The 25448-nt window shown below is 38.5% G+C and overlaps 1 protein-coding gene across 7 annotated transcripts in view; it reads right to left on the bottom strand.

The window, feature by feature from the left end:
* NCOA3 (nuclear receptor coactivator 3) overlaps positions 1-25448 on the bottom strand; it is a 140024-nt gene that overhangs the window by 15803 nt on the left and 98773 nt on the right. For 4 of the 7 annotated variants that reach the window (XM_032350419.1, XM_032350420.1, XM_032350415.1 and 1 more), the window contains 15 exons: positions 17492-17596; positions 16450-16622; positions 15883-15983; positions 14599-14773; positions 14022-14210; positions 13650-13751; positions 9356-9496; positions 8938-9085; positions 7719-8110; positions 6673-7541; positions 5539-5674; positions 3108-3302; positions 2258-2521; positions 2034-2160; positions 804-975 (listed from right to left, as the gene is read on the bottom strand). In XM_032350419.1, the coding sequence (XP_032206310.1) occupies positions 804-975; positions 2034-2160; positions 2258-2521; positions 3108-3302; positions 5539-5674; positions 6673-7541; positions 7719-8110; positions 8938-9085; positions 9356-9496; positions 13650-13751; positions 14022-14210; positions 14599-14773; positions 15883-15983; positions 16450-16622; positions 17492-17577 (3270 nt within the window). In that variant the 5' untranslated portion in view covers positions 17578-17596. Of the gene's footprint in view, positions 1-803; positions 976-2033; positions 2161-2257; positions 2522-3107; positions 3303-5538; positions 5675-6672; positions 7542-7718; positions 8111-8937; positions 9086-9355; positions 9497-13649; positions 13752-14021; positions 14211-14389; positions 14540-14598; positions 14774-15882; positions 15984-16449; positions 16623-17491; positions 17597-23048; positions 23116-25448 lie in introns of those variants that run through there. The other 3 variants (XM_032350418.1, XM_032350416.1, XM_032350421.1) reach the window with 2 other exon arrangements.

Here is a 25448-nt window from a genome sequence, read left to right on the forward strand (position 1 = left end):
AGAAAGCTCTTTCCAGCTTAAATATAATTATAAGGGGCAGTTCAAGCTCCTTAGTCTCTGTGTAGCCCTCATATCCATCCACCCTCAGCCAGGTGAGACGCATTCTCCAGAGCCATGGGCACAAAAATGGTATCGCTAGAAACGTACAACATCACTGCTCTACATTTCCTACCCACCCTTTCCGAACTTCTGTGACAGAGTTTGCCACAGAGGAGTATGATCCTTTGTGTAACCCCCAGAAAATCTTGCCTAATTATCACTGAGTATGCAGATCTATACACTGCCCCACACACAGTTCTTAAATGAAAACAGGCACTACAAAATGTATCAGTTTCAAAACACAGGTCTGTGAATGACAGATTTTCATAAGGCTGCACAGGTAACTGGGAATGAGAGATGCTATTGTTGAGATGTTCATATTCACTACTGTAAAGCGATTTTGTTTGACACCAAAAAAGCTTGTATCCTCAGAGTACACCGTGCTTGGCCAGGCAGTAAAAATAGTTAATTATAGAAATGAGATTCAACTAACATATGTAAAAAGCAGCATTTTTAAAACTACAAAGAAGTATTATTGGATCATTTTTATAGCTGCCTAATAATGGACAGCTTTACAAAATAGTAGGTTGCTGGCAGTATGATTTCTAAATGTAATACTGGGCTCCATGAATGCAGTGATGTAACTCAAGTAATAGGAAAGATAGACAGGCATTCATGTGTATGGCTTCATGGATATGCACACACACACGTATGTTTTAAAGTGTGCACATACACAATTCTATTTCCGTGTTAATGCCACCTACTTGATTTACAAGTTCAGGAATGCCCAGAGCTCTGTCAATTTCTTCCAAGCCTGTGGCATCTGTGTTGCTCAAGAGAGTGTGCAGCTGGTCCAACAATGCTCTTTCATCACTCTGCCCTTCTAGGTTAGAAGGTGGCCCAAGGAGATCATCCAGGGAATTCCTAAGAAGTGGCCTAAAAAAGATTTGCAATCAATGTCAATGTTGCTCTTACACATACACACAAACACACACACACACACACACACACACACGTTGAACTATCAGAATACTGAGCCTGGGACCTGCCAAAATAACTTTTTGTTGTCCCTGGCCCACTGAGCTCATGTGTCAAGTGTAATACAAACGCCATATACCCACAGTAAGGTCCCACAGTCCTCCAACATATTAGAAGGACATGGAACTAGATATCATTCTCCCTCAGAAAAAATTCCATAATGAGACTATCTGTTCTCCACAGAGAAGCACTCAAGCTAATAAACTCATATAGTTTTACCACTGTCTACTCAACAGATCATTTTTTTTCTTTGCTTAATCTATTATAGAATTCAAGTTAGACTTGAAATTGACAGGTGGCTTCTTTCATGTAAATGAGTTAGTGATCAAACTAAATAAATAGACATAATCCACACCTGTCTTTCACAAAGAGTGCTACAGTTTGCTTACACCATCATCCCTGAAATGTTTTAAATAATCTTAGAAAAGAATTATCAAAATCCTTAAAAATTAATCTGCCAGAAAACTGAGGCTCACCCTCTGAACACCATTTATATTCTCAAACTGGTGGTAATTTATCGTCACCAGTTTGACCACTCACGGGTCCTGACAGTTAAACAATAAAGCGGTGTCCTCCCTCGCTGGCTTGCTGCCTCACCTCAATTTTTTTTTTTTTTAAAGATTTTGTTATTTATTTGACAGAGAGAGATCACAAGTTAGCAGAGGCAGTGGGGGGGAGGGGCAGGCTTCCCGCTGAGCAGACAGCTCAATGCAGGGCTCGATCCCAGGACCCTGGGATCATGACCTGAGCTGAAGGCAGAGGCTTTAACCCACTGAGACACTCGGGCGCCCCCTCACCTCGATTTTTACAATCAGACAAGAAATGCCCAGATGGCAGACAAGTACCTCAATCAGTGAGTTACATTCATTCTCTTTTAGGTTTGCTCCTGTGTTCTGACCTTTTTCTAGATTATCCTATGCTAACATTTTCAACAGAGTCACATAACAAAGCCCCACCTATTTTGAGTCCCATGAGGACCCTGTTCCATGGACAACATGCCATCTGGCCAGGAACCCGGTTGGTTAGGTGGTGCTGCCTGGGCATACGGACTGACCCCCATTCCCATGGGAATCTCACCAGGCCCTGGTGGAAGAAAAAGAGGGGATACATTTTCAAAGAAGGCAATAGCAAATATTACCCTAAATCATCTGGTTTTCTTTTTTATGAAGGGGATGCTTACGCATTTGAAGCATCTGCTGCTGTTGCTGCTGCTGCTGCTGCTGCTGTAACCCTGGTCTCGCCCCTGGGATGCTATTGGCCCGCAGAGGCAAGGTGGGCATCGAGCCGCCCACTGCAGGTCTGGGTAAGGAAGCATTATAATCTGCTCCGGGTCTTCCCATGGAGTTTGCACTCATATGTTCCATTCTACTGGCCTTTGAGTTTGGTAGGCCCCAGTCTCCTGAGGAAGGAGTCTGATTCACAGTCACATTTCTGTTTGGTCCACCTACAACAGGCAGAAATGATTATGTCTTTCCCATTATTATACTAAAATCCTTCTTATATAAGTACAGTCATTACATACAACCTTGACCAAAAAAGTGCTGTCATCCTAAGAATAGGGCTGGCCAACTATTAAGACATTCATTTTTCAAGACATTTTTTTTTTTTAAGATTTTATTTATTTATTTATTTATCTATTTATTTTACAGAGAGAGATCACAAGTAGGCAGAGAAGCAGGGAGAGAGAGAGGGGGAAGCAGGCTTCCCACCGAGCAGAGAGCCCAATGCCGGCCTTGATCCCAGGACCCTGGGACCATGACCTGAGCTGAAGGCAGAGGCTTCAACCCACTGAGCCACCCAGGCGCCCCTCAAGACATTTCTGATAGGCAACTATTGCCACGTATTCAAGTAGCTTCCTTGAGAGTTTAAAATAACCAAGATGTAGAATAAATTAAGGAAACTCATGACAGAAATATTATGCTACTGTTATTCAAAAACCTATTATTTAATCCCAATTACTTAAATGGCGTTAAGTGTTTTAAATTTAAAAAGAAAATTTTATCCATAAGTACTGGTTAGAAATGACATACCCATAGTTGAGCCGTAATTTTCCTGACTATCCATCATTCTTGGATTCCCACCCAACATGGGCTGCTTTGGTAACATGGGGAAAGCACCGATATTCTTTACTGGAGGACTTGATCCAACAGCAACAGGGCTATCTAGAGACACTGCTCGGTTATATGGGGGACGAATGGCCTGCACAGACTGTGGACTCCTCAAACCTGTTGAAACACAGATGCACAATACATAAAAATTCTCTGATGATTCAGTACATAAGTAATCAAGCACAACACATGAATACCAATACCAACCACAAAAGAACATCTTTCTTACTAAAATAAACAGTAAGTATAGAAGGAAAAAAAAAGGAGAAGGAAGAAAACAAAAAGCCTCAGATTCCAATATGGAATACAGTAGAAACAGAGTCCCAGTGTTGGCTGATGTACTGGGCACTGTTCCATAGCCTGATGTGGTCATTCATATTCTGCTTCACTTAATATTGAAAAAGTTATCAAGGCTCAAACTCCTAGAGGTTCTTCCCTATATGTACTTACGTCAGTTGTTTAAAATTTTTTAATTAAATTTAACTAGACAAGTTGCCATCTAATCAAACAAAGAATGAAATGTGAAATCTCCCCTAACATTTTTCTTTCTCCAGCCTAGCTGACTGATTGTGGACTACCCACTTCAGTTTAGGAAACAGTGCCACTGAAAATGAGTAACTACCATTCCTGATAACTGACTTTTTCTTGTTCAATCAATACTTGTACTACACCCTTATGAGTGAGGAAACCACACAGCTGCGGAAGAGAGGCTGGAGGACAATCAGCCAACAATAAAAGAAGAAAAGTCTCACAGCTAAATGACAAAGTTCCACAAGTGTCACAGGAAAGGTTTCAATTACAAGTTTTAGCTGCTTTTTAATTCAAGTCTCTGTGCCAAACAAAAATATATGTTCTCGTAGCTACTACTCAACTGGAGCAACCAAAGATGAACATTTCCTAGAATGTTTCATAATTACTGGTGTATTAGTTAGAAATAGCAAATTTTAAGAACAGGAAAATGTCCAGGGAACTTTTTAGAACATACGCACTATGAATTATTTAAAAACAAACAAACGAATAAACCCTGAGAGGCACGATATGTATTTTTAAGTTAAAAATGTTAATTAGATTTCCATCTTATTACAAGAGTACAGCTGACCCTTGAACACCAAAGGGTTAGGAGCACTGAGCTCCCAACAAAGCCAAAAATCCATATAACTACTGACCCCAAAAACCTAACTACTAATATACTCTGACCAAAATACTTACCAGTAAGTCAACTGACACATATTTTGTTTATTACATATATAATATGCTATATTCTTTTTTTCTTTAAGATTTTATTTGTCAGAGAGAGCGAGCGCACCCATGTGCACAAGCAGGCAGAGCTGGAGAGAGAAGCAGGCTCCCCACAGAGCAAGGTGCCCGATGTGGAACTTGATCCCAGGACCCTGGGATCATGACCTGAGCCCAAGGCAGCGGCTTAACCGACTAAGCCAGCCAGGCACCCCTTATACTATATTCTTAAAATAAACTAGAGAAATCAAGAAAATCATGAGAAAGGTACCTAGGTGACCCAGCCGGTTAAGTGTCTAACTCTTGATCTCAGCTCAGGTCTTGATCTCAAGGGTTGCAAGTTCAGGCATTGCATTTTGTCTGGGCTTTGATTGTGAGAAAACACATTTACAATATTGCATGTACTGAAAAGATCCGTGTGTGTAACTGAACACATGCAATCCAAACCAGTGTTGTTCAAGGGGTAACTGCATGTGCAAAGGTACAGAAACTTTTAATTTTTTTATTAACATACAATGTATTATTTGTCTCAGAGGTTCAGGTCTGTGATTCATCAGTCACACACAATGCATAGCACTCACCAGAGCACATAGCCACCCCAGTGTCCATCACCCACCACCCCATCCCTCCCATCCCCTCCACTCCAGCAACCCCCCCGTTTGTTTCCTGAGACCAAGAGTCTCTTAAGCTTTGTCTCCCTCTCTGGTTTCACCTTGTTTCATTTTTTTCCCCTCCCTTCCCCTATGATCCTGTCTTGTTTCTCAAATTCCTCAAATCAGTGAGATCATATGCTAACTGTCCGTCTTAGACTGACTGATTTCTCTTAGCATAATACCCTCTAGTTCCGTCCACGTCATTGCAAATGGCAGGATTTTGGGGGGTGGGGGGGTTGACAGCTGCATAATATTCCATTGTGTGTATATATATATATATAGATATATATATATATACACACACACACACACACCACATCTTCTTTATCCATTCTTCTCCTGCATGTTGATGGACATCCAGGCTCTTTCCATAGTTTGGCTATTCTGGACTTTGCTGCTATAAACATTGGGGTGGTGCAGAAACTTTTAAAAGGCAGCAAGAATAAAACCTAGTTCTTTCTTACCCAGAGAATTAGTTCCTTGAAACATCTGTTGCTTGGTTCCCAGATTACTACCATTTGTGGATATGGAATTATTATAAAAGTCAGAACTAGTCAGATCACCAAGAATAGCATCTAGATTATCCAAGTCTCCAGATCCCTGGGGGGGGAAAAATTAATTAACCAGTGTTAATTTTTATTTCTTTTTAATTAACATTACTAGATATACAAAGGTATAAACCTATTCATCAGAAGAACACAAATTAAGTGGAAATAAGTAAAATACAATAGTTAACCTAAAGTGATAATACCCAACTTAAAGTCTGGATTCTTAAGACCCTTACCCTAAGTTTTCATCCTTGAAATTTATACATCAGCATATTGAAATAAATTCTCTGGGTTTGGAAGTGCTTTTGAAGGGGCATTTTTAAAATCTGCACTAGAACTTTAATTCTCAAGCTGTAAAATATTTTCCAGTTAATGTTACTCAGGATCATTAGCTGACAAAGTCGTCTGCCTCTACACCTACCTTTGGAAAACAAGTGTAAGTAATAATAAAGGCAACAAGCAGACGTTCAATAAGAGATTCGCAGGCATGTTTCAAAAAGGAGTCTTGGTCCACAAATTTGGAGAGCACTATGTTAAACAAAATCAAACAGATATCCTAACAGTAAGACCTCCCCAAGACTAATTTTCTCAGATGTATAATGAAGTCTCCTGGAAGAGTGTTCCTCAAGCAGAGTTTGGGAAACCCTTATACAGAATGAGATCACATACAGAAGGAAACTTGACTGTAGGCACAAATCAAATTCTGTTACTTAATACAGTTTTTTTCCGTTTCTTTCTACTACCCCTTTAAAAGACCCAATATGCTCATTCCGACAATAAAAACCTCCATGAAAATTTTCAAACTGGCTACCAACTGGTTCTAGTCAGAGTCACATTTTAAAACACACACATCTCGTATTTCCAAACTCCATCATAATACACCTTACAGATTCCCAAAATATTATAAAGAAATGACAGCTCTAGAGTAAATTCCATTACATAAACCTAAAACAGAAGACAAGATTCTGCATGTAACACATGGTCTTTCCAACACCGAAATGCAGTGATGAAACACAATGACTGAGCTGGAAGAGAGAAAGAACAAGTTACCTCTTCATTTGTTTCTGTCTTAATTTTAGAGTCCTTCTCTTGACTCGAGCTCGGGATGGCGGAGCTGCTGCACTGACTCAGTTTACCGTCCACTCCTTCCACTTTAGGCTGCAGTTCTTTGGAGAGTGTGTCACTAGGATCATCCCTGTCCAGCAGGTACCTAAGAAGTGCGTTATTTTCCTTCTTCTTAGGACTCAGTTGCTCCTGCTTGACACTCCCTTCCACACAGGACGCCGTACTACTGGTGTCCTTCCCAGTGGCCTCTGCGGTGATCTTGGCCACATCCGCAGGTGAATTCCCATCCTGCAGCAACTTGTGCAGAATCCGGTGCTTCTCCTGCAGCAGGGACCCGTGCATATTCGATGTGGAGGACACTCCTCCAGAGGTTGAGGAAGAGACCCCAGAGGGGCTGGTGACATTAATGGAAGAGTCTTTACAACTTGAATCCAAGGGGGAGTTGGTCAAGGAGGAATGGCCCCGGTCATCAGAAGAACAGGTAAGTAATTGCAGTAATTTTTTATGACCTTTGCTTTCCAAAGGACCCCTCTGATTCTCTGACCCTTCGACAGTGCTCTCCTTACTGTCTTTGTCACTGAGGTGATCCCTGCTATTTGACTGACACATTGAACTCTCCACTGGATTCTGGTCACAATACAAGCCCAGGGGACTCTTAGAATCCTGACTGTTCACTTTATTTGGCTGGCTCATATTCATATTGGGAGAGTGATCCAATTTGGGGCCTGGTGAAGACAGAGTGGATAAAAGAGAAGTCCCCACTCCCTCACTGATAGCTTGCAGAGCACTCAGAGAGCTGCTAGAAAAGCTGTGGCTCCCAGTATTACCAGAAGATCCCATGGGAGAGTGCACACCTGGATTGGGAGAGAAATAAAGGAAAGAATTAGACTATTGGATGCTGTAACAAAATGCCACTGAACTCTCTAAAAGTTAACCTTAAATTGAACTAACTTCACAAGGATTGTAACAGAAGAAGAGAAGAACTACTGAGGAAGAAAAAAATAAAGAAAAGGAAATGCCAACAACAGTACCTGCAACAGGAGAAAACTGGTGTGAGGCCATCTTTGGACTCCCACGGTTACGAGGAGATATCATGATGTTCTGCTGGTTGGAACCAAGGCCAGGGCTCCCATGTGGGGGACTACTCATGTTGAGACCATAGTTGCTGTTCTGGTAGGAAGATGGTGACTGCATGCCTGCCCCAGGGTTCATTGAAGCTATGGGATTCGAGGGCCCATACCTAGCCCCACTCATTGGCCCTATGCTGCTGGGGTCAGCCAAGCCATAGGTCCTGTTGCTCAGCATCTGTAAACCTTGGTTTGGCGACATGCTCATGCTGCCTACTGAACTATTGCATCCAGCTGCTGGAGGTCTAATCCCTGGTCCGACAGGATTCGTGTTTTGTCTATACCCATTCTGTTCCCTACGAAGAAAGAAGACAAACTTTCACTAAAATATTACAGGCATGCATTAAAGCACTTTTTTTTTTTTAAATGATGAAGTAAGTGCCCAGGAGCTTAACTCCTAGGCTCCATTCCAATACTCAGTGTCAGTCCCAATCTAAGTATTAATCAGTTATGAACCCAGTAATATATTTTTTAATATGCCACAGAATCTAAATGATTGACCACGAGCACAAGGGCCAACAACTATGGTAGCTGGCATCACAGCAGGGTTTACTACAGTTGCCACACCCGTAGGGACTAACCTGGAGGGGACTGCAAATTACTCAAGATATTTAATGCATGAATAGTCTGCTCTTCCATGTGCTGCTCATTTACCATTAGCAAGAGCAACATATCTTTTTTCTTAAAGTCTTTCAAATTTCAAATTCAATCGTTAGAAGCAACATAAACATATCATCAGAAATAAAACGTAACAGAGGTAGTCAGATTTTTTATGTTCTTTTATTCACAAGCCTTCCCATTCCCCAGCTTTTCCAGGGAGTATTTAATGAACAAATCCTCATTTTCACATAATAATATAACCTTAAAAATATGTGCTCGCTTTGGCAGCATGTATATCAAAATAGTAAAGTGTGTGTGTGTGTGTGTGTGTGTATACACACACACATATACATACTCTCCCAATGATCACAAGATAATAGATCATTTCACTATCCAGGAATCTAAACTCACTTCAGCAAACCCAACATCTCTGCTTTTTCCCGTTAAATCTCTGTAGATTGATAATAAAGCATCTTGAGAACACTGCTGCATTTAATGTGAGGACACAGCAAACGATCATTACCTCTGAAGAAAGTGAGTCGAAACAAAGCCATGCCGATCATTTGTGACAGGATTTCGGAAGAGTTTGCTTTTGGTTTGTGCCGACACTATGGTTCCATCAGCCAACGAGAACCGATACACTGGGGTTTCGGCATGGCCATGGATATAAGCTGTTGGGAAAAATACACCATCACTAGTGACTACAATTGGAAAAACAGATACGTGTAAGAGAGGAGGGAAAGGAAATGTACTTTAAGTGCCACATTTTCTCAATCCAGTGAAAATACTGGACCTGCACCAAAATTACAAGCATGGTAAAAGAAAAATGCTCAAGAATCACTTTCCTACCCCACACACAAAAACAACTATGAATACACTTAATGCTTTATAGTATACAAACACAACAAAAAAGACCAAGAATCAAACTCAAAATTCTTTACCTTCTTGATAGTGACGTTTCTGAGACCACGACTGACCATCATTAAGACTAAAAAATCTCTGGATACACCTTCGGATTATATCTTCAAAGCCGGGTCTCATGGAGGATCTCAGTGAATTTGTATCTATGTTGACAACTTTTCCTATTAAACAGAAGATCGAGATTTAAATCCAACCCATGAGTATTTACTGGTTGCACACTGCACGGGTTTGCACTGAAGAATAAAATAAAAACACTAAATCTTTGCTCCACCTTCTCTGCTATATCCAGAACTCTTCAAGGACATGGTCCTACAGGAAACTCTTACATTAAATGTTCTGCTGTACAAAACATAAGAGAGTATCACAAAACTCCTTTCACTTTCTGAATGTACAGAGTATGACGTATCCAGATAACCTTGGGTTCATTTTCACTTCAAGAAGACCACCACCTACCACTGAAATTTTTCATCTGAGGATATTCTGTCTCTGCAACTATGAAAATACCTGCCTACACAGCTAGCAGGAACAATTCTTTCCATCCGAGAGGTGACTGCATTTTTGGACACTTAAAATCTAAACCAGAAAGGTTAACCAAATACTCATTTCTTTAATTCTGGAAGTGTCTGACTTTTGCTTAATACCAAATACACTAGAGACAAAATTTATACAATTCAAACATGTTATAAAATTACAGGTTTCACTAAGATGGTCCTTAAAAAAAAAAAGGACAACTAGGCCTTGCCACACTTTCTGAGCAGTACCAGGGCAAGATGGCAAGAATAAACACCTACAAAAAGTGTCAAAAAGGAGCAAAGAAGAGGGGCCCCTGGGTGGCTCAGTCTGTTAAATGTCCAACTTGATTTTGGTTCAGGTCATGATCTCAGGGTCATGAGATCAAGCCTAGCACTAGGCTTTATGCTGGGTGTGGAGCCTGCTTAAGATTCTCTCTCAATAAAACAAAATATTAATAGTAATAAAATTTACAATTTTTTTTAAAAAGGAGCCAAGAAGAAAGTAGTTGACCCATTGTCAAAGAAAAGAGTGGTATGAGGAGAAAGCACTAGCTATGTTCCATATAAGGAATATTCAAGAAAGAGTCATAAGAACTTTGTCAAAAGGACTAAAATGCCTCTGATGGCCTCAAGAGTGGTGCTTTTGAAGCAAGCCTTGCTGATTTGCAAAACGTTGAAGTAACATTTTAAAAATTCAAAATAATTACTGAGGATGTCCTGGGCAAAAACTGTGATCAACATTCAGGACATGGTTATCCACAACAAAATATGCTCCCTTGTCACAAAATGTCAGTCTATGATTGAAAGCTCATGTTGCTGCCAAAACTCACTGATTGTTTTTGTCTGTTCTGCACAGGACTTACTAAAAAAAAACACAATACCTACATCCACACGACCTCTTGTGCTCAGAACCAACAGGGTCCACCGAATCAGGAAGGTGATGAAACATCCTGACCCACCAGGCAAACAAATGACTTAAAAGAAGTAGTCAAGGGCACCTGGGTGGCTCAGTGGGTTAAGCCGCTGCCTTCGGCTCAGGTCATGATCTCAGGATCCTGGGATCGAGTCCCGCATCGGGCTCTCCGCTCAGCAGGGAGCCTGCTTCCTCCTCTCTCTCTCTCTGCCTGCCTCTCTGCCTACTTGTGATCTCTCTCTCTCTGTCAAATAAATAAATAAATAAATAAATAAAATCTTTAAAAAAAAAAAAAAGTAGTCAATAATTTGACTGGAAAGTCTGACTGGAAAGTCTTTTCTATATCTTTCCTAATCTATTTTTTATGATGTTCAGTTAGTTTTTGATGTAGTGTTCAATGATTCATTAGTTATATCTCCTGATCTATTTATCCTCTCCACGATGTGTTTGTCAAAAAAGTAAAAATACTGAAGAAAGTCAGGTTTGGGTTGGGGAAACTCATAAAGCTTCACATGGTAAAAGAGAGTTCTAAAAATGCTACTGTGGGGGCGCCTGGGTGACTCAGTGGGTTAAGCCTCTGCCTTTGGCTGAAGTCATGATCTCAGGGTCCCGGGATCGAGCCCCATGCTGGGTTCTCTGCTCGACGGGGAGCCTGCTTTCCCCTCTCTCTCTGCCTGCCTCTCTGCCTACTTGTGATCCTTGTCAAATAAATAAATAAAATCTTTAAAATAAATAAATAAAAATAGGGGGCACCTGGGTGGCTCAGTGGGTTAAAGCCTCTGCTTTCGGCTCAGGTCATAACCTCAGGGTCCTGCGATCTAGGGAGTCTGCTTCCCTCTCTCTCTGCCTACTTGTGATCGATCTCTCTCTCTCTTTCTCTCTCTCTCTGTCAAATAAATAAATAAATAATATTTTTAAGAAATAAATAAATAAATAAATGGTAAAAATGAAAATAGAAATGCTACTGGGGATGACAAAGGCCACTAATGGTGGATGAGCTGACAGACAGAGCCCCCAGTCTAAGAATCTGTTTAAAATTCAGACCTTTAATGATATTTTTGAAAAAACAAAAAAACACCTTGGCAGGGGGACCTACAAAGAAGGGGCAAATGCATTCCAGGAAGAGTAAATGCTTATGCACTGTGCCCAGAATAAGGATGTTCTGTCCTCAACCACCTTCCCTGAGCTTAACTCCAAGAGCCAGATGACGAGCACAAAAGAGATGCTCAGAAAAAATTTACATCAGGGACAGAGAATAAAACCTCTCCAAAAAAAGTACTGTGCTGAGTGCAACAAACCTCCTACGAAAGAACAGGCAGCAAGTGAGAAATACCAGCTATGGTAAGATAGCTCTCAGATGGGACCCAGATGAAACTATTTGATTTTTCCTGGTTGGTAATTTCTAAGTTCTATAATGTGTATATATATATTGCTTTTATAATAAAAGAAAACATTAATAAGATTAAATTTTAAAGGTTCTAGTCACTAAACTACTTGAGTAAAGATGTTCTATTTAGTATTCTCTTCTTTTTTTTCCATTTAGTATTTTCTATTATAAAATGTGGAATATTACTATTTGGGGAGAAAACTTAGTCTGCCAAGTCATAACATATACAGAGAAAGAACCACTCCAGAAGGCAAAAATTCCTCTTAGCGGGTTTCCATATCTCAAGTAAATAAAGAAAAAAGTTTTTCCAATAAGAAATATTTATCAGTTTAAATTTTTATTTAAATATTTAACAGATTAAATTAAGAATACAAAGACCGTTTTTGCTATTGTTTCATCTGTGAAAATTAATCTCATGCAGCCTCAAGATGGGTAACTGACCCTGACATAAAATGGTAACTACAAAAATAGCTTTTTAACAGTAAAATATTGTTATATATGTATGTGTACATAATATATATATATATATTTATTTATTTATTTATCTCAAAAATAGCTAGAGATATGTTAGATATTTTAAACCTACTCCATTTTATCAAATTACTTATTGCAGGTCCACCTGGTGGACAAAAACAAACAGCATAGACGTCAACATCGGGGAGACCCAGCTACAAATTCTTTATTAGCCAGGATCTTGGACAAGTAACCCAACATATCTATCACCAGGCCTAGTTCCCCATCTCTGAGACGGCACTTGGAAGACACACCATGGCTTCACCATTCAGGGTTAGATGATCACAAGAGTTACCCTGAAGGTAAACACAGAGAATAATGCCACCGCATTTAACTTTATATTGTGCCTTATCACTTATATTGGCTTTAATTCCTTATTCCCATAGCCAAAAAAGGGCAGACCAAGATTGAAGTTTGGGGCACCTCAGTGGCTCAGTCAGTTAAGCCTCTATCTTCAGCTCAAGTCATGATCCTGGGCTCCTGGATCGAGCCCCATGTTGGGCTCCCTGCTCAGTGGGGAGCCTGCTTCTCCCTCTCCCTCCGCTGCTCCACCTGAACTCTCTCTAATAAATAAATAATTTTTAAAAAATTTTTTTAATTGAAGCTCATGCTGATATTAAGAATTACTCCCAGGAATTCTCATTAAATTACCTATATTTTTGAAAACTTATTTATGAAAAATGGGTTTCAAGTTAGAGAAAGAAATAATAACTTCTGATTTGAAATGTTATTTGGAGAGAGAGCTAGGTGCCTCTACATTTATTTTTTATTTATTTGAGGGATTTTATATCTCAAATATACCCACCACAAATGCCAGGGGTCTCAGTGAATCTCAGAGCTGCATAAGAAACATAAGGAGTAATCCATGCAAAGCATTCATTACAGGGACAGAGGAACTTACATGATAGTGCAGGCTGTAGAAATAGTAAACTTTTATAAAAACTCACCAATGAACAAAATGTATACACACACATATACCAAGTGTTTACCTGAAAGATCATGTCTAGTAATAAAGCTCTCAGGGTTTGAAGGAAACGCTCTTTCTCCTGTAGTAATGCGGCGTGCTACACAGATCATACAGGATTGCAAATCTACAATAAAAATTTAACCAGGTAAGGATTATATTTAACTTTAGGACAAGTGTATTCAGTCTACGGCCATACCACCCTGAACGCGCCCGATCTCGTCTGATCTCGGAAGCTAAGCAGGGTCGGGCCTGGTCAGTACTTGGATGGGAGGACAAGTGTATTCAACAGGCAAGTAAGGATGTGGAATTCAGTGAACGAATACGACAATGGAAATCACAGAACTAGAAATGTGGCCACTGTTTGACAGAATCTCAAACATGTGGTGAATCTTACCTTCCCCTTCCTCCATCATGGCTCGTGGCTGAGACAGGGCAAAGCACTGCATTGTTTCATATCTCTGGCGCATTTCAGGACCAGTGTTTATGTCTTCCAGAATATCATGAGGTGTTTTCATCAACATACGGCAATTAAACGTATGGCTTTTTTGTCTCTGGGTCTCGTTTGTCCAGGCAACTCCATTAACTATGGAAAACAAAAGGAAAAGTTTTTAAAAAGCTGGCAATTCAGTCTATGACTACCATCAAAATTTAAGCTGTACTTTCTCATTACTATGTTTTCTACAGTAATTTCTACACAGACATTTTGCAATGGCAAAATATATAATAATACTGGAATGATCTCCATTTCAACAGAAATCTCACCATTTTGTAATTTGCTGTATATCTGGCCCAATGAAATGTGTACCAAATTCCAAATTCACCAAGTCATCTTTGAAAGTTTTGTTGTTAATGACCTGCCCTTCTGCACAAGTATGATCACTCTGCCTCCCAAAATGTGGGTTCAATTTTCTAAGAAACTGTCAAGAAAATAATTTTTTAGCTTATTTAGAAAATGCACATTAAAAGGCTACCTGTAGATTTTGGTAAGTTTTTAAGGAAATCCTTTCTGTCTTCTTCATGCAAGATATTGTAGACACTTGTATTAACCAGGTCTTCTTGCTTATACTGCAGATATTGTGTGACATTCTCTGACACAAATACAATGTTTCCATCACGATTCACCACAAACAGGAAACCATCCAATGCCTAAAGTGGGATATGTTAATATTAGCTATTATGGCCTGAACTGTATCCCCACCAAAACTCACATGTTGAAGCCCTAACCTTCATACAAACAGGGCTCTAATCCGACAGGATTGATGTTCATATGTAACAAAAGAGACACCAGGGATGCACATACACAGATCCTATGAAGATATACGGAAAAGGCAACCACCGACACGCCAAGGAAAGAGGTCTCAGGAGGGATACCAAGCCTGCCAACACTTGACATTGGAGACTTCCACCCTCCAGAACTTTAAGAAATAAATTCCTGAGAGTGCCTTGGTGGCTCAGTCAGTTAAATGTCCAACTCTTGATTTCAGCTCAGGTCATGATCTCAAGGTCGTAAGATCTAGCCCCGCATCAGGATCCATACCTGCTTAAGATTGTCTCTCTCTTCCTCACCCTCTGCCTCTCCCCCACTCTCCCACTCTTAAAAAAGAAAGAAACAGCCACCCAATCTGTTGTATTTTGTTATGGCAGCCTTAGCCAATTAAGACACCAGACTTAAAGTACTAAACAGAAATTTTAAAACTACTGTTGATCTAACAACCACCACAATTATCAGCGACCAGTTACCATTCCTATTAACATCAACACAAATACTATAGGGCTTTATAAAAAATAAAAAGAATTGGGGGAAAAAGAACTACAGTCAACATAAAATCTGAATTTTTGAAGAATTATAATCTAATTATAATCTCATTATATTCTAATTATAATCTAATTTTTGAAGAATTATATCTTGAAAGGAGCTTCAAAAAATAAGAAAATCATCCTTAGCACATACTTTTTTTCCACTTGATACCAAGTCAAGCTTTAGGCACTATACTACTCCCAAAGAAGAACTAAGTTAATCAACTAAAGAGCAGTTGGAGTAAACTAGTTGAAACAACAAAGAAAAATTAATAGGTACACTTTATAAAGAGCCTCCCTGTTCCCAACTCCTGCTTTGAAGTAAGAGAAACATGCTGTAGGTGCTACAGGTGAATCAACACTATTTAAGGAAACAACTTACAAAATAATTTTTAAGTACATTACAAAAGTGTATTTTTAAGTCTTAAAAATTCCTCAAAAAAGTATAATATACTTGCCTGAAGTAAAAGTGGCCCTAAGGAGTCTTTATCAATAACTCCCTGTCCTGTAGAGGATACATCAGCTTTCTGAACATCATCATCACTGGAAATAGCTTTTCCTGAAAAGATACAAGGCAGTACTACAAATAGCATATGCTTATCAGCTATAGGTCAATTTCACCTTCACACAGTGCCCAGAACAAAGACACACATGGAGCATATATATGCACATATGTAACATTTCATGATAAGAAAACAATGCTATAATTTTTAAATGTTAAAACTTAAGATTTACCCAGGAGGGCAGAAGCTACCCTCAATTTTTTTTCACTACTACATGTACTATCCACGGCTTCCTGAAAGGAAGCTAACACGTGACTAGGTGAGAACACAGGCCTCTATCTACTTCTCTATTAACTGTTTCTCGAAGAGTACAGCTGGTCAACTCATTTGTCCAGTCCCACAGGCTAGGTTCAATTAGCAGCAGTCCGTACATGAGCAACAAGGAAGCCAAAAGACAAATGTAAACACAGTTGACAAGTTTCCTTCTGAAAATACTTGAGTGTTTTTCTTACTTTGTATTACCTTGCTCTTTTATTTGACGTATCTGTCTTACTGTTTCCTTTAAAATTGCACATTTATCTGGTTTGACATTGAAATTGTCAATATCGCTAAGATTAGCAGATATCAGTTCAGCCAATTCTTCAATATATTTACTCTCCTGCTCCCGTCTCCACTTTTCACCACTGCAGGTAAGACTGAGAGAGAAGGGGGGGGGGGGGGGGTCATGAATACACCTATCACACAAGAGCAGTGAGCAGAACAAGTACACAGCACCACTACTTTCACATCTAAACAAACTGAATTCAGCCAAAAGAAACCATCAAAACCTTGTCTTGGAGAAGTAGTAGAATAGAGTAGAAATTCAGGCAAACCTAAATTTCAATTCAACCTTTTTGTTAGCCTGGTGGCCTTGGTATCTTCATCGGGAATATGAGGATACATAGTCTTTACCTCACAGAGACAGTAAAACAACAAAGAATAAGGAAAACCGTGTTAGCTACTTATTAATGACAGGGTTTTATGGTTTACAGATCATTTTTTACTCTGCAACAATCACATTAAAACTCAAATCATATTGGCCTTGACAAATACTAAAAAGGCTAGAGTATCACTGCATAAAATGAAATACCTGATTTCCATTTTTTAAACTTCAAACTTCATTCAGTAAAAGAATGATGAAACCCCACAAATGTCAAAATACCAACTTACATTTTCTTACAGGAATTTGAAGAGTCTTACTTGGATAATATCAATTATCTATTCCTAACTCCTACCTACCTCCTCCACTGAGAAATGCTTCACGCTGTATCAAAGGTGTTAGTATAAGATTCTTGCTTCTATCTGAATCAGCAACAAAATTTCTATTGCATCATAAGGATGTCCATCTGATCACTATGCCACACTACTTACTACAAAGCGAAATCATATAATTTAAGCAAAGACAAAAAAAGAAAAATTTAACCAGAGAATATAAATAACAGAAAGCTGAAATGCTATCTTTAAGCAAAAATATAACAGTAGGGGGAGGAGCCTTTGGTGAAGCATCAGGAAATACACTGCCTACCCTTGTCCTGGAGTATCACATGGCAATTTGCGTTTTCGTGAATCAGGGGCCAGTGGATCCAAGGAGCTTTCTCCCAATCCGCTCATCGTGACTACACATCAGCAACTAAGAAAGAATAATGAGAAGATGAAAATATTATATAATATCCGTGACTTTACAAAGCTATTGTATGCTTGAATGGCTTAATCTTATAATTCCGAATAACACCCTCTCCATGGTTAAATGATTCTTTTTTCTTTTTTTAAAGATTTTATTTATTTCTTTGAGAGAGAGACAGAGAGACAACAGGAGCAAGAGGAGCAGCTAAGGGAGAGAGAGAGGGACAAGCAAACTCCTGAGCAGGGAGCACGCAGGGCTCAATCTCAGCACCCCGAGATCATGACCTGAGCCAAAGTCAAACACTTAACCAACTGAGGCACCCAGGCACCCCTGTGGTTAGAGAATTCTTAATACTCTTTATTATAAATTTGTATTCCGAAGACAACATCGAGTTCATATTCCAGTTTAATTATGCAGAACGTACAACTCCAAGACTAAAATGTTTCTCAAGTCCTACTAAAAATGTGTATGTTAAACACTACAAAGGATAAGGAAGGCATCTTTTCATACTTAATAACAAGAAAAGAGACTGCCAACTCTCCAAGTGATGAAATCCCAGGGCACCCAGCTGGCTCAGTTAGTAAAGAGCGTGACTCTTGGTCTCAGAGTTTTGAGTTTTGAGCCCCAATGCTGGGTGTGGAGATTACTTAAAAATAAAAATCTTGAAAAAAAAATCCTACATCTTATTTTTACCCAAAAAAGCACAAATTAGAGCTTATCTTGTCATCTGGTATAGAGTCTTCAAATGATAAAAGTCTAACTTTTTTTTTAGGCTATTTTCAAGGTAGCACATGGCTTTCCTTCACCATTTCATTAGTATTTATTACCTACTGTGTTGTTCTTCTGTGACTTCAAAATAAACCTGGAATGTGTAAATAACACATAAACTCCACTATGTTAGGCCTGGAGAGAAGATGTACAATAAAGAATTCATGGGAGGGGAAAAAGGGATTCTGACAAGATCCACGTAGCAACAATTATCTTAATATTAACTGATGGAAATGTAATATGTTTTGATTAAGATTTCAATGATAAAGAAAATAAATGCAGGGTGTTTCTTGTTGAAACAAAAACAGGTTTTAACTTTCAGTAGTTCATAATTTTAAGACATCTACTAAGCCTTCACTAAGAACTCTGTCCTAAACTCTTGTTCCTAAACAGGAACAATCATTTAGACAATCATTGTTCTAAAGAATTCCAAGTCCATCAAGAAGATCAAACTTTCCAAACTACTTTTTTCTTAGTATGTTAAAAATGTATCTTGCAGTTCATCTAGATTTTAGACACGCAGTGAAGGACATGAATTTCCACCAGATGGCACAATAATACCAGGAAAGCAGACAAATAAAAATCCAAAATTTCACACATGATGCCAATGAAACTTAAAATACATAGCTTTTAAAATCAAAACCACATGATCATTAACCAAGAGTTCTAGATTATGACATCACCTTTACATATGCTGTAAGTATGAATTAAAATACCAACAAAACTTATTCTACCTATAATTTTTGGTAGTAAAATGTAGAAGCTGAAAACAGATGTTTCCAAAGAGTTGTGGTTTTTTTTCCCCCTTACAAGTTAAAATAAAAGAGAAAAGAACTTAACATATCTTTTATTAATAGTGGCTCAATATGGGGTGCCTGGGTGGGTCAGTGGGTTGAACAGCAGGCCCCTGATACCAGCTCAGGTCGTGATCCCCGGGTTGTGAAAGGAAATCCCCCGTTGGGTGCCACAGCGAGCAGGGAGCCTGTTTTGAGACTCTCTTGCCCACCCCCACCCCGTGCCTGAACGTGCACGCACACGCTCTCACCCTCTAAAATAAACCAATCTCAAAAAAAAAAAAAAAAAAAAGTGGCTCACATACCCACACCCCACAATGCCAGAAATACTGTTCTTCAAAAATGACAATGTCATAAAAAACAAAATCTTTAAGTATTCCAGATTTTAAAAAGTTAAAAAGAAATGACAAATGTGGTATTTGTTCCCATACTGGATTCTGTCCTAGACAGGGGAAGTGCTATAGAAGACATTAATGGATCAACTAGCAAAATTAGAATATGTACGGTAACAATATTTTATCCATGTCAAATTTACTTGAGTTCTGTACATGTTTAAGAGGTTATCCCTATTCTTAATATTTACAGTATATGGGCCATTATATAGGCAGATGACCCTCCAGTGGTGGAGGGATGGGGTTTATATATATTTTAAGTGACTGGGTGAAAAAAGGAACAGAAAGAAAAGCAAAGAAGAGGAAGAGAGGAGAACGGAGAGCAGCAAAATACTGACACTGGGTGAATCTTGATAGGAGAAAATTTTTAAGTTCTTTGTACTATTCTTTTTCTTGCAACTTTAAGTTTAAAATTATTTCCAGGGGTGCCTGGGTGGCTCAGTGGGTTAAAGCCTCTGCCTTCGGCCCAGGTTATGATCCCAGGGTCCTGGGATCAGAGCCCCACATTGGGCTTTCTGCTCAGCCGGGAGCCTGCTTCCCCTCCTATCTCTCTGCCTGCCTCTCTGCCTACTTGTGATCTCTAAATAAATAAATAAAATCATTTCCAAATAAAAATGTTTTAAAGTATGTTTAGTTTTGATTTCCAATTTTCATAGTTAAAAACAGTCCTTAAGTATAGAAAAATAATTTTAGCTATGTCAATACACACCTAGTTTTATATGTTTCATTCACAAAGTTATTTTTAAATTGAGTATCAAATCATCCAGTGAGTAGTAACATTTCTTTACTTTAAAAATATCACCTACTGCCCTCCCCCCCAAAAAAATCATCTATTCCACATCCTGGATATTATTTTCTTACTTTGGTATCAAACATAAGCTGAATCCCCAAAATTGAACAGCAAACTACTTAGTGAACAAATAGCATTTCTTTACTTTGAAAGACGTGATTTATTCTATAGTCTCCGTATTTTTTTTTTTATATTTTACTTATTTATTTGACACAGAGAAATCACAAGTAGGCAGAGAGGCAGGTGGGGGTGGGAGGGGGAGCAGGTTCCCTGCTGAGCAGAGAAGATTGATCAATGCGCAGGGCTGGATCCCAGAACCCAGAGAGCATGACCTGAGCCAAAGGCAGAGGCTTAACCCACTGAGCCACCCAGATGCCCCTCTATAGTCTCAGTATTATTGCACCTTACTTTGCTATTAAATATTAAGCTGAATCTTCAGTCAGTTTAAGGTGTCCAGCATTTATTAAGTGGTCAATAAATGTCTTGAATAAATACTGAATAAATGGAACATTCAACTTATTAAGTCACACTTTAGAATTCCCTTCACTCTAATTTATATAATAGTACAAATTTTTTAAATTTTTCACTTCTACACTTGACACAGGATGTCATTAAAATGAATTTTAAAGGCATAAATTACATCAGCAGAGAATGAAAACCCATGACAATCTCTTAGTATGGAAGAAATCAATAACCACAATTACCAGTCTAAACCAGAAACGCATACAAATCATTCGTGTTAAGTCAATTTTTATGTGCATGTAGAGAAATATAAATATGTCAAATGTGTCCATACATACAGATGTGACTCCTTCTCTTGATCTGGCACAACAAGAAGCCATAAAGTGCATGACTGTACAGTCTATATACTACCAAACTTACTCTTTTTTACAGAATCCACTGACTCTAGTAACAAAAGTAACTGTCCACAAATGTGCGAAATGCATGAACACAAAATTCTAATGTAAAACCATGAAGGTTTGTTTTGTTTTGTTTTTTAAAAAATGGGTTTGCCAATTTGTCCAGTTATTATTCAGATATGAACAACTTGGTACCAGGCCATAGGTACTGCACAACACCTGAAAGATCACATGATTTCCAAGACTGAATGATAAAATACCATACAACAATGAAAAAAATCAAAATACAGCAAATGCATCTCCCAAATTTCATTAGGATAAAGAAAATGCTCAACATGAAAAATGAAAACTGTATTTCTGCCCAAAAAACGAGTTTGTGTATATAATAACTAATACAATTAATCCTGAGCACAAATGACTATGACATATAAGTTTTCTGTTTATTTGGTATTAATCTTCATTATAAATATAAAATTTGTAAATAGCATTTGTTTTATTTGCCAGGTCTGCTGCCTGCTTCTCACTGGTGGAGATGGACTCAATCTTTAATCACCTGAGAGGACATATTATCTAGTTTGGTAAATTACTCTTTTTAAGGTATGAAAGGTAAATGCCTAGCACACCCCCTAAATCTAAACCATTTTCAGTCAGTAGTCAATAATTAGAGTGGGAGGGGAGAACAGATTACATACAAGGCCCATGAATAGATCATTTTTCCCCAAAATATTCTAGAAGGAACATAAATTGGTAACTGTGCTTACATTTTTACTTCTTAAATTACATCCCATCTAGTTTAGAGGATATATGGAGTTGGTAAAATCCACATTCAAAGGGAAAATAATATAGCACAAGAGTCTCACAGTGTCTTTGAAAATTATAAGAACAGTCTATGAATATTAAGCCCCTTCTAAAGTCTGAGCCCCTACTATTAAAGATCACCTACACAGTAGAGAATTAAGACCACAATATATATCTGTCCCCCAAGTGATCTGCACTCTTGAAGTCACCTCATAAATCCAATGACTTACACTGATATATTTTGAAGCTGCTAACCAAGAGACATCCCCCAAGTGATTATGAAACTAGAGATACACCTCAACTACACTTCCAGGCAGAATACAATCCAATCAGTTTTGTCAAGCTCCTGACACCACCATGTAAAGACAGACTGGAGAACACCTGGGTGGCTCAGTGAGTTAAGCATCTGCCTTTGCCTCAGGTTGTGATCCCAGTGTCCTGGGATCAAGCCCTGGTCAGGCTCCTGCTCAGTCGGGAACTCCCTGCCCCTACCCTCAAGCTCGTGCTCTCTCTCTCTCTCTCTGAGAAAACAAATAAAATATTTTTTTAAAAGAGAAAAAGAAAAGAACTAGAGTAGAGAACTTTTCATTGAATCGGAATCCAAGAGCCCAAAATATGTTCAGTCTTTCAGGATGAACTCAGCCATCTAGATCCTTGAGCTGTTTCACAATTTTCTCCCTTTTCTAAAATGTTTCTAAGAGTTCTGTGCTACCTACTTCAATATACTGATATGACGATGCATACTTTAAGTTAAGATCACATTTAAGTAAGATATTCTATGCAATTTACTTCAAATATAGACAGGAGCAATTTAGAATAACTTTCAGTGCTATCAAAATCTAATTATTACCTACTGCTATATCATTTGGAAAAACTGGATTTAAAATGAACAAAATTTTACAGGAACTGGTTAGAATTTCTTACATAAATACTACAGGACTTCCTATATATAATAAGCTATGATACATGTTTAAGCCTAGACATGATCAGATTACTGCTAAAAAATGAACATTCCTAAACTAATTCAGGATAAAAGGAGAAAAGAATTATACTTGCCAGTTCAAAAGTCATGAAAATGTTGGTATATGACTGAACAGCATCAACTAGTTTTCATTTGGGTTATCTGCAGTTAAGACAGGAGGAAAAAAAGTATTGATTGTGTGTGACAAATTAGCCAGATGGACAAGGATACAGGAAGTACTCCTGTCCAAAAGGAAAAAAGATACCAATCAACAATGGTAAGGCACATAGTTTGGGGCGGGGGGGCATGAGATGCCAAAATCCAAAATGGGGAGGAGATGGGTTACCCAGTAAATCTCAGATGGCACAAAGACCTACTAAAATATTTTACTTTTCCTAAATTAATAAGGGAAAGGGAAGGGGATAACTTTTTTGGCAGTATAGTGCTGGGCACATCACATATTCTGTGTAATTTCTCGTAATGACTCTCCAAAGTATGTATCAGTATTCCCACTTGACAGATAAGGAAAGAGCTAAGCAACGTGCCACTGGATCACACCCAGATACTAGATGGCAGAGCTGGACTCAGAACTGTATAACCAACAAAATACGCACCACATGTTCCTTGGGCATTTATCCCTCCCCCAAAATAAACCATTTATATTGTTAAATCACACCACCTCCAACCAGTTAACCAGAAAATGTCTCAACTCATCAGTAAGAACACTGAGAAGCTGTACACTCAGGGTTTAGGGGTGTGCAGAGTATCAGGGGCAGAGGCAAGGAGCCCCTCAAACGCAGCAGCGCTAATGCTGCTATTCCCCCTCAAGCCCCTAAAAACTAAGCACTACTCTAAAAATCACCTGATAAATCGCCCTTTGAGGTGGATCTAATACTAACCTTTACCCTTACTTCCACTTGATATAAGTAACAGTGGCTAACACAGCAAGAACACTACTTAAGATCAAAAATGCACAAACTATAACCTAAAGAAGTATGCCATGCCATGTCTTTTTAGTCTTGGGTTTTCTAAGATTAAATGCTGGGGCCAAAAACTTTTGACTATCCCACAAGTAATATAATTTATTTGTCAGGCTTGTTTGGCTGACTTATACAAGGTATGATTAAATAATGCTAATTAGGGAGTGTTTCTGGGTATCTCCTGAGAATCACAGTAACTTGAGGAAAATTTTCAAAGAACAACTGTGGATTTGAAATAATTTATTGAAAACCACTTAAAGCTTAATGTAAAAGCAAAAACTGCTTAATCCAATTTGAGAAAAAAATACCACTGGGAAAAATTATGAGACATTCATATATAAAAGCACTACCCAAAAATCAAGTTCCAAATTGATACTCTTACTCAAGACAATTTAGTATACAGTCACCACTAATTAGTCTAAAGCCTTAATCCTACAAAATTATATTTTCTAAAATATCAAATTGAAGGTTTTATTTCAATCTATGGTACAGCTCCAAGAAAGCCAGCACCATAGAGGAAAAGACTGAAGAACTAAGGGGAGTAAAACCTGTGTGTGTTTAAGAGACCATGGTGGGTAGCCAGGATGGGATAAATATGGAACTGCTATGAAAGCTTCCTCATCAACCAGATGCCTCTTCCAGTAATTACCTTTTGTTTTAATTCAACCCTAGCAAGAGGATAAGAGCTGAAAGAAGACAAGGACAGGAAAGAGAGAAAGTTTCAAATAAAAACTAACTGGCAATATCCTCTCGTTTTGTTGCTGATAACCTGTTATGTTTATTTAGTGGGATCAAATATAAACCACCTAATGCAATCCACTTTTCAATTTAATTCTATTTCAGCTCAAACATTTGCATGCCCAGAACCACTTTAGGTCCAGGAAGGAGAAATGAATCACACCATACACTGTTACGACTCTCAGGTTAGCAGAAGAGGAAAACATAAACAGTTATAACAACATAATTGGTAAGTGTTAAAATGAAGGCACTGCATAAAGTGTCATGGGAACACAGCTGATAGGAAACCTACCAGCCTACAGCTGTTTTTTAAAGAGAAAAAGCAGATGAGCAGTGTCTATAATAAACTACCTTGGTGAAGACATATGCCAGAAATGGTTTACCCTTAGGTCCTGTCTTCCTTAGTTTATAAGGCCAACAAATTCGAAAAGGGGCTAGCAGAGAACAACCGAGTAAAACATCCTATTTTTAATATATAAATTAAGCTAAAAAGCCTCCAAATGTAAATTAACAGCTATTTTATCCACAAGTTTCATTCTGTGTTCTCCCTTTGTATGTCTTGCCTTTTCATTCTCAATCAACAGATTGACCCCAAAGTCCTTTCACATTTATGTTCCAGTTTAAACCTGATGAAGCTGAATTCAAACACAAACCCCCCAGAGGCCCTGCTACCAGAATTGGGCATGCCAATTAGTCAAAGCAGGTGTTAGTTGCAACTGGAAGCTTGTTGCCAAGAGACTTCTCAACCTCTACAGAAGTAACCAAGTTCAAGTTCAC

The sequence above is a fragment of the Mustela erminea genome, chromosome 7, assembly GCF_009829155.1.
Source record: "Mustela erminea isolate mMusErm1 chromosome 7, mMusErm1.Pri, whole genome shotgun sequence".
Taxonomy (NCBI): domain Eukaryota; kingdom Metazoa; phylum Chordata; class Mammalia; order Carnivora; family Mustelidae; genus Mustela; species Mustela erminea.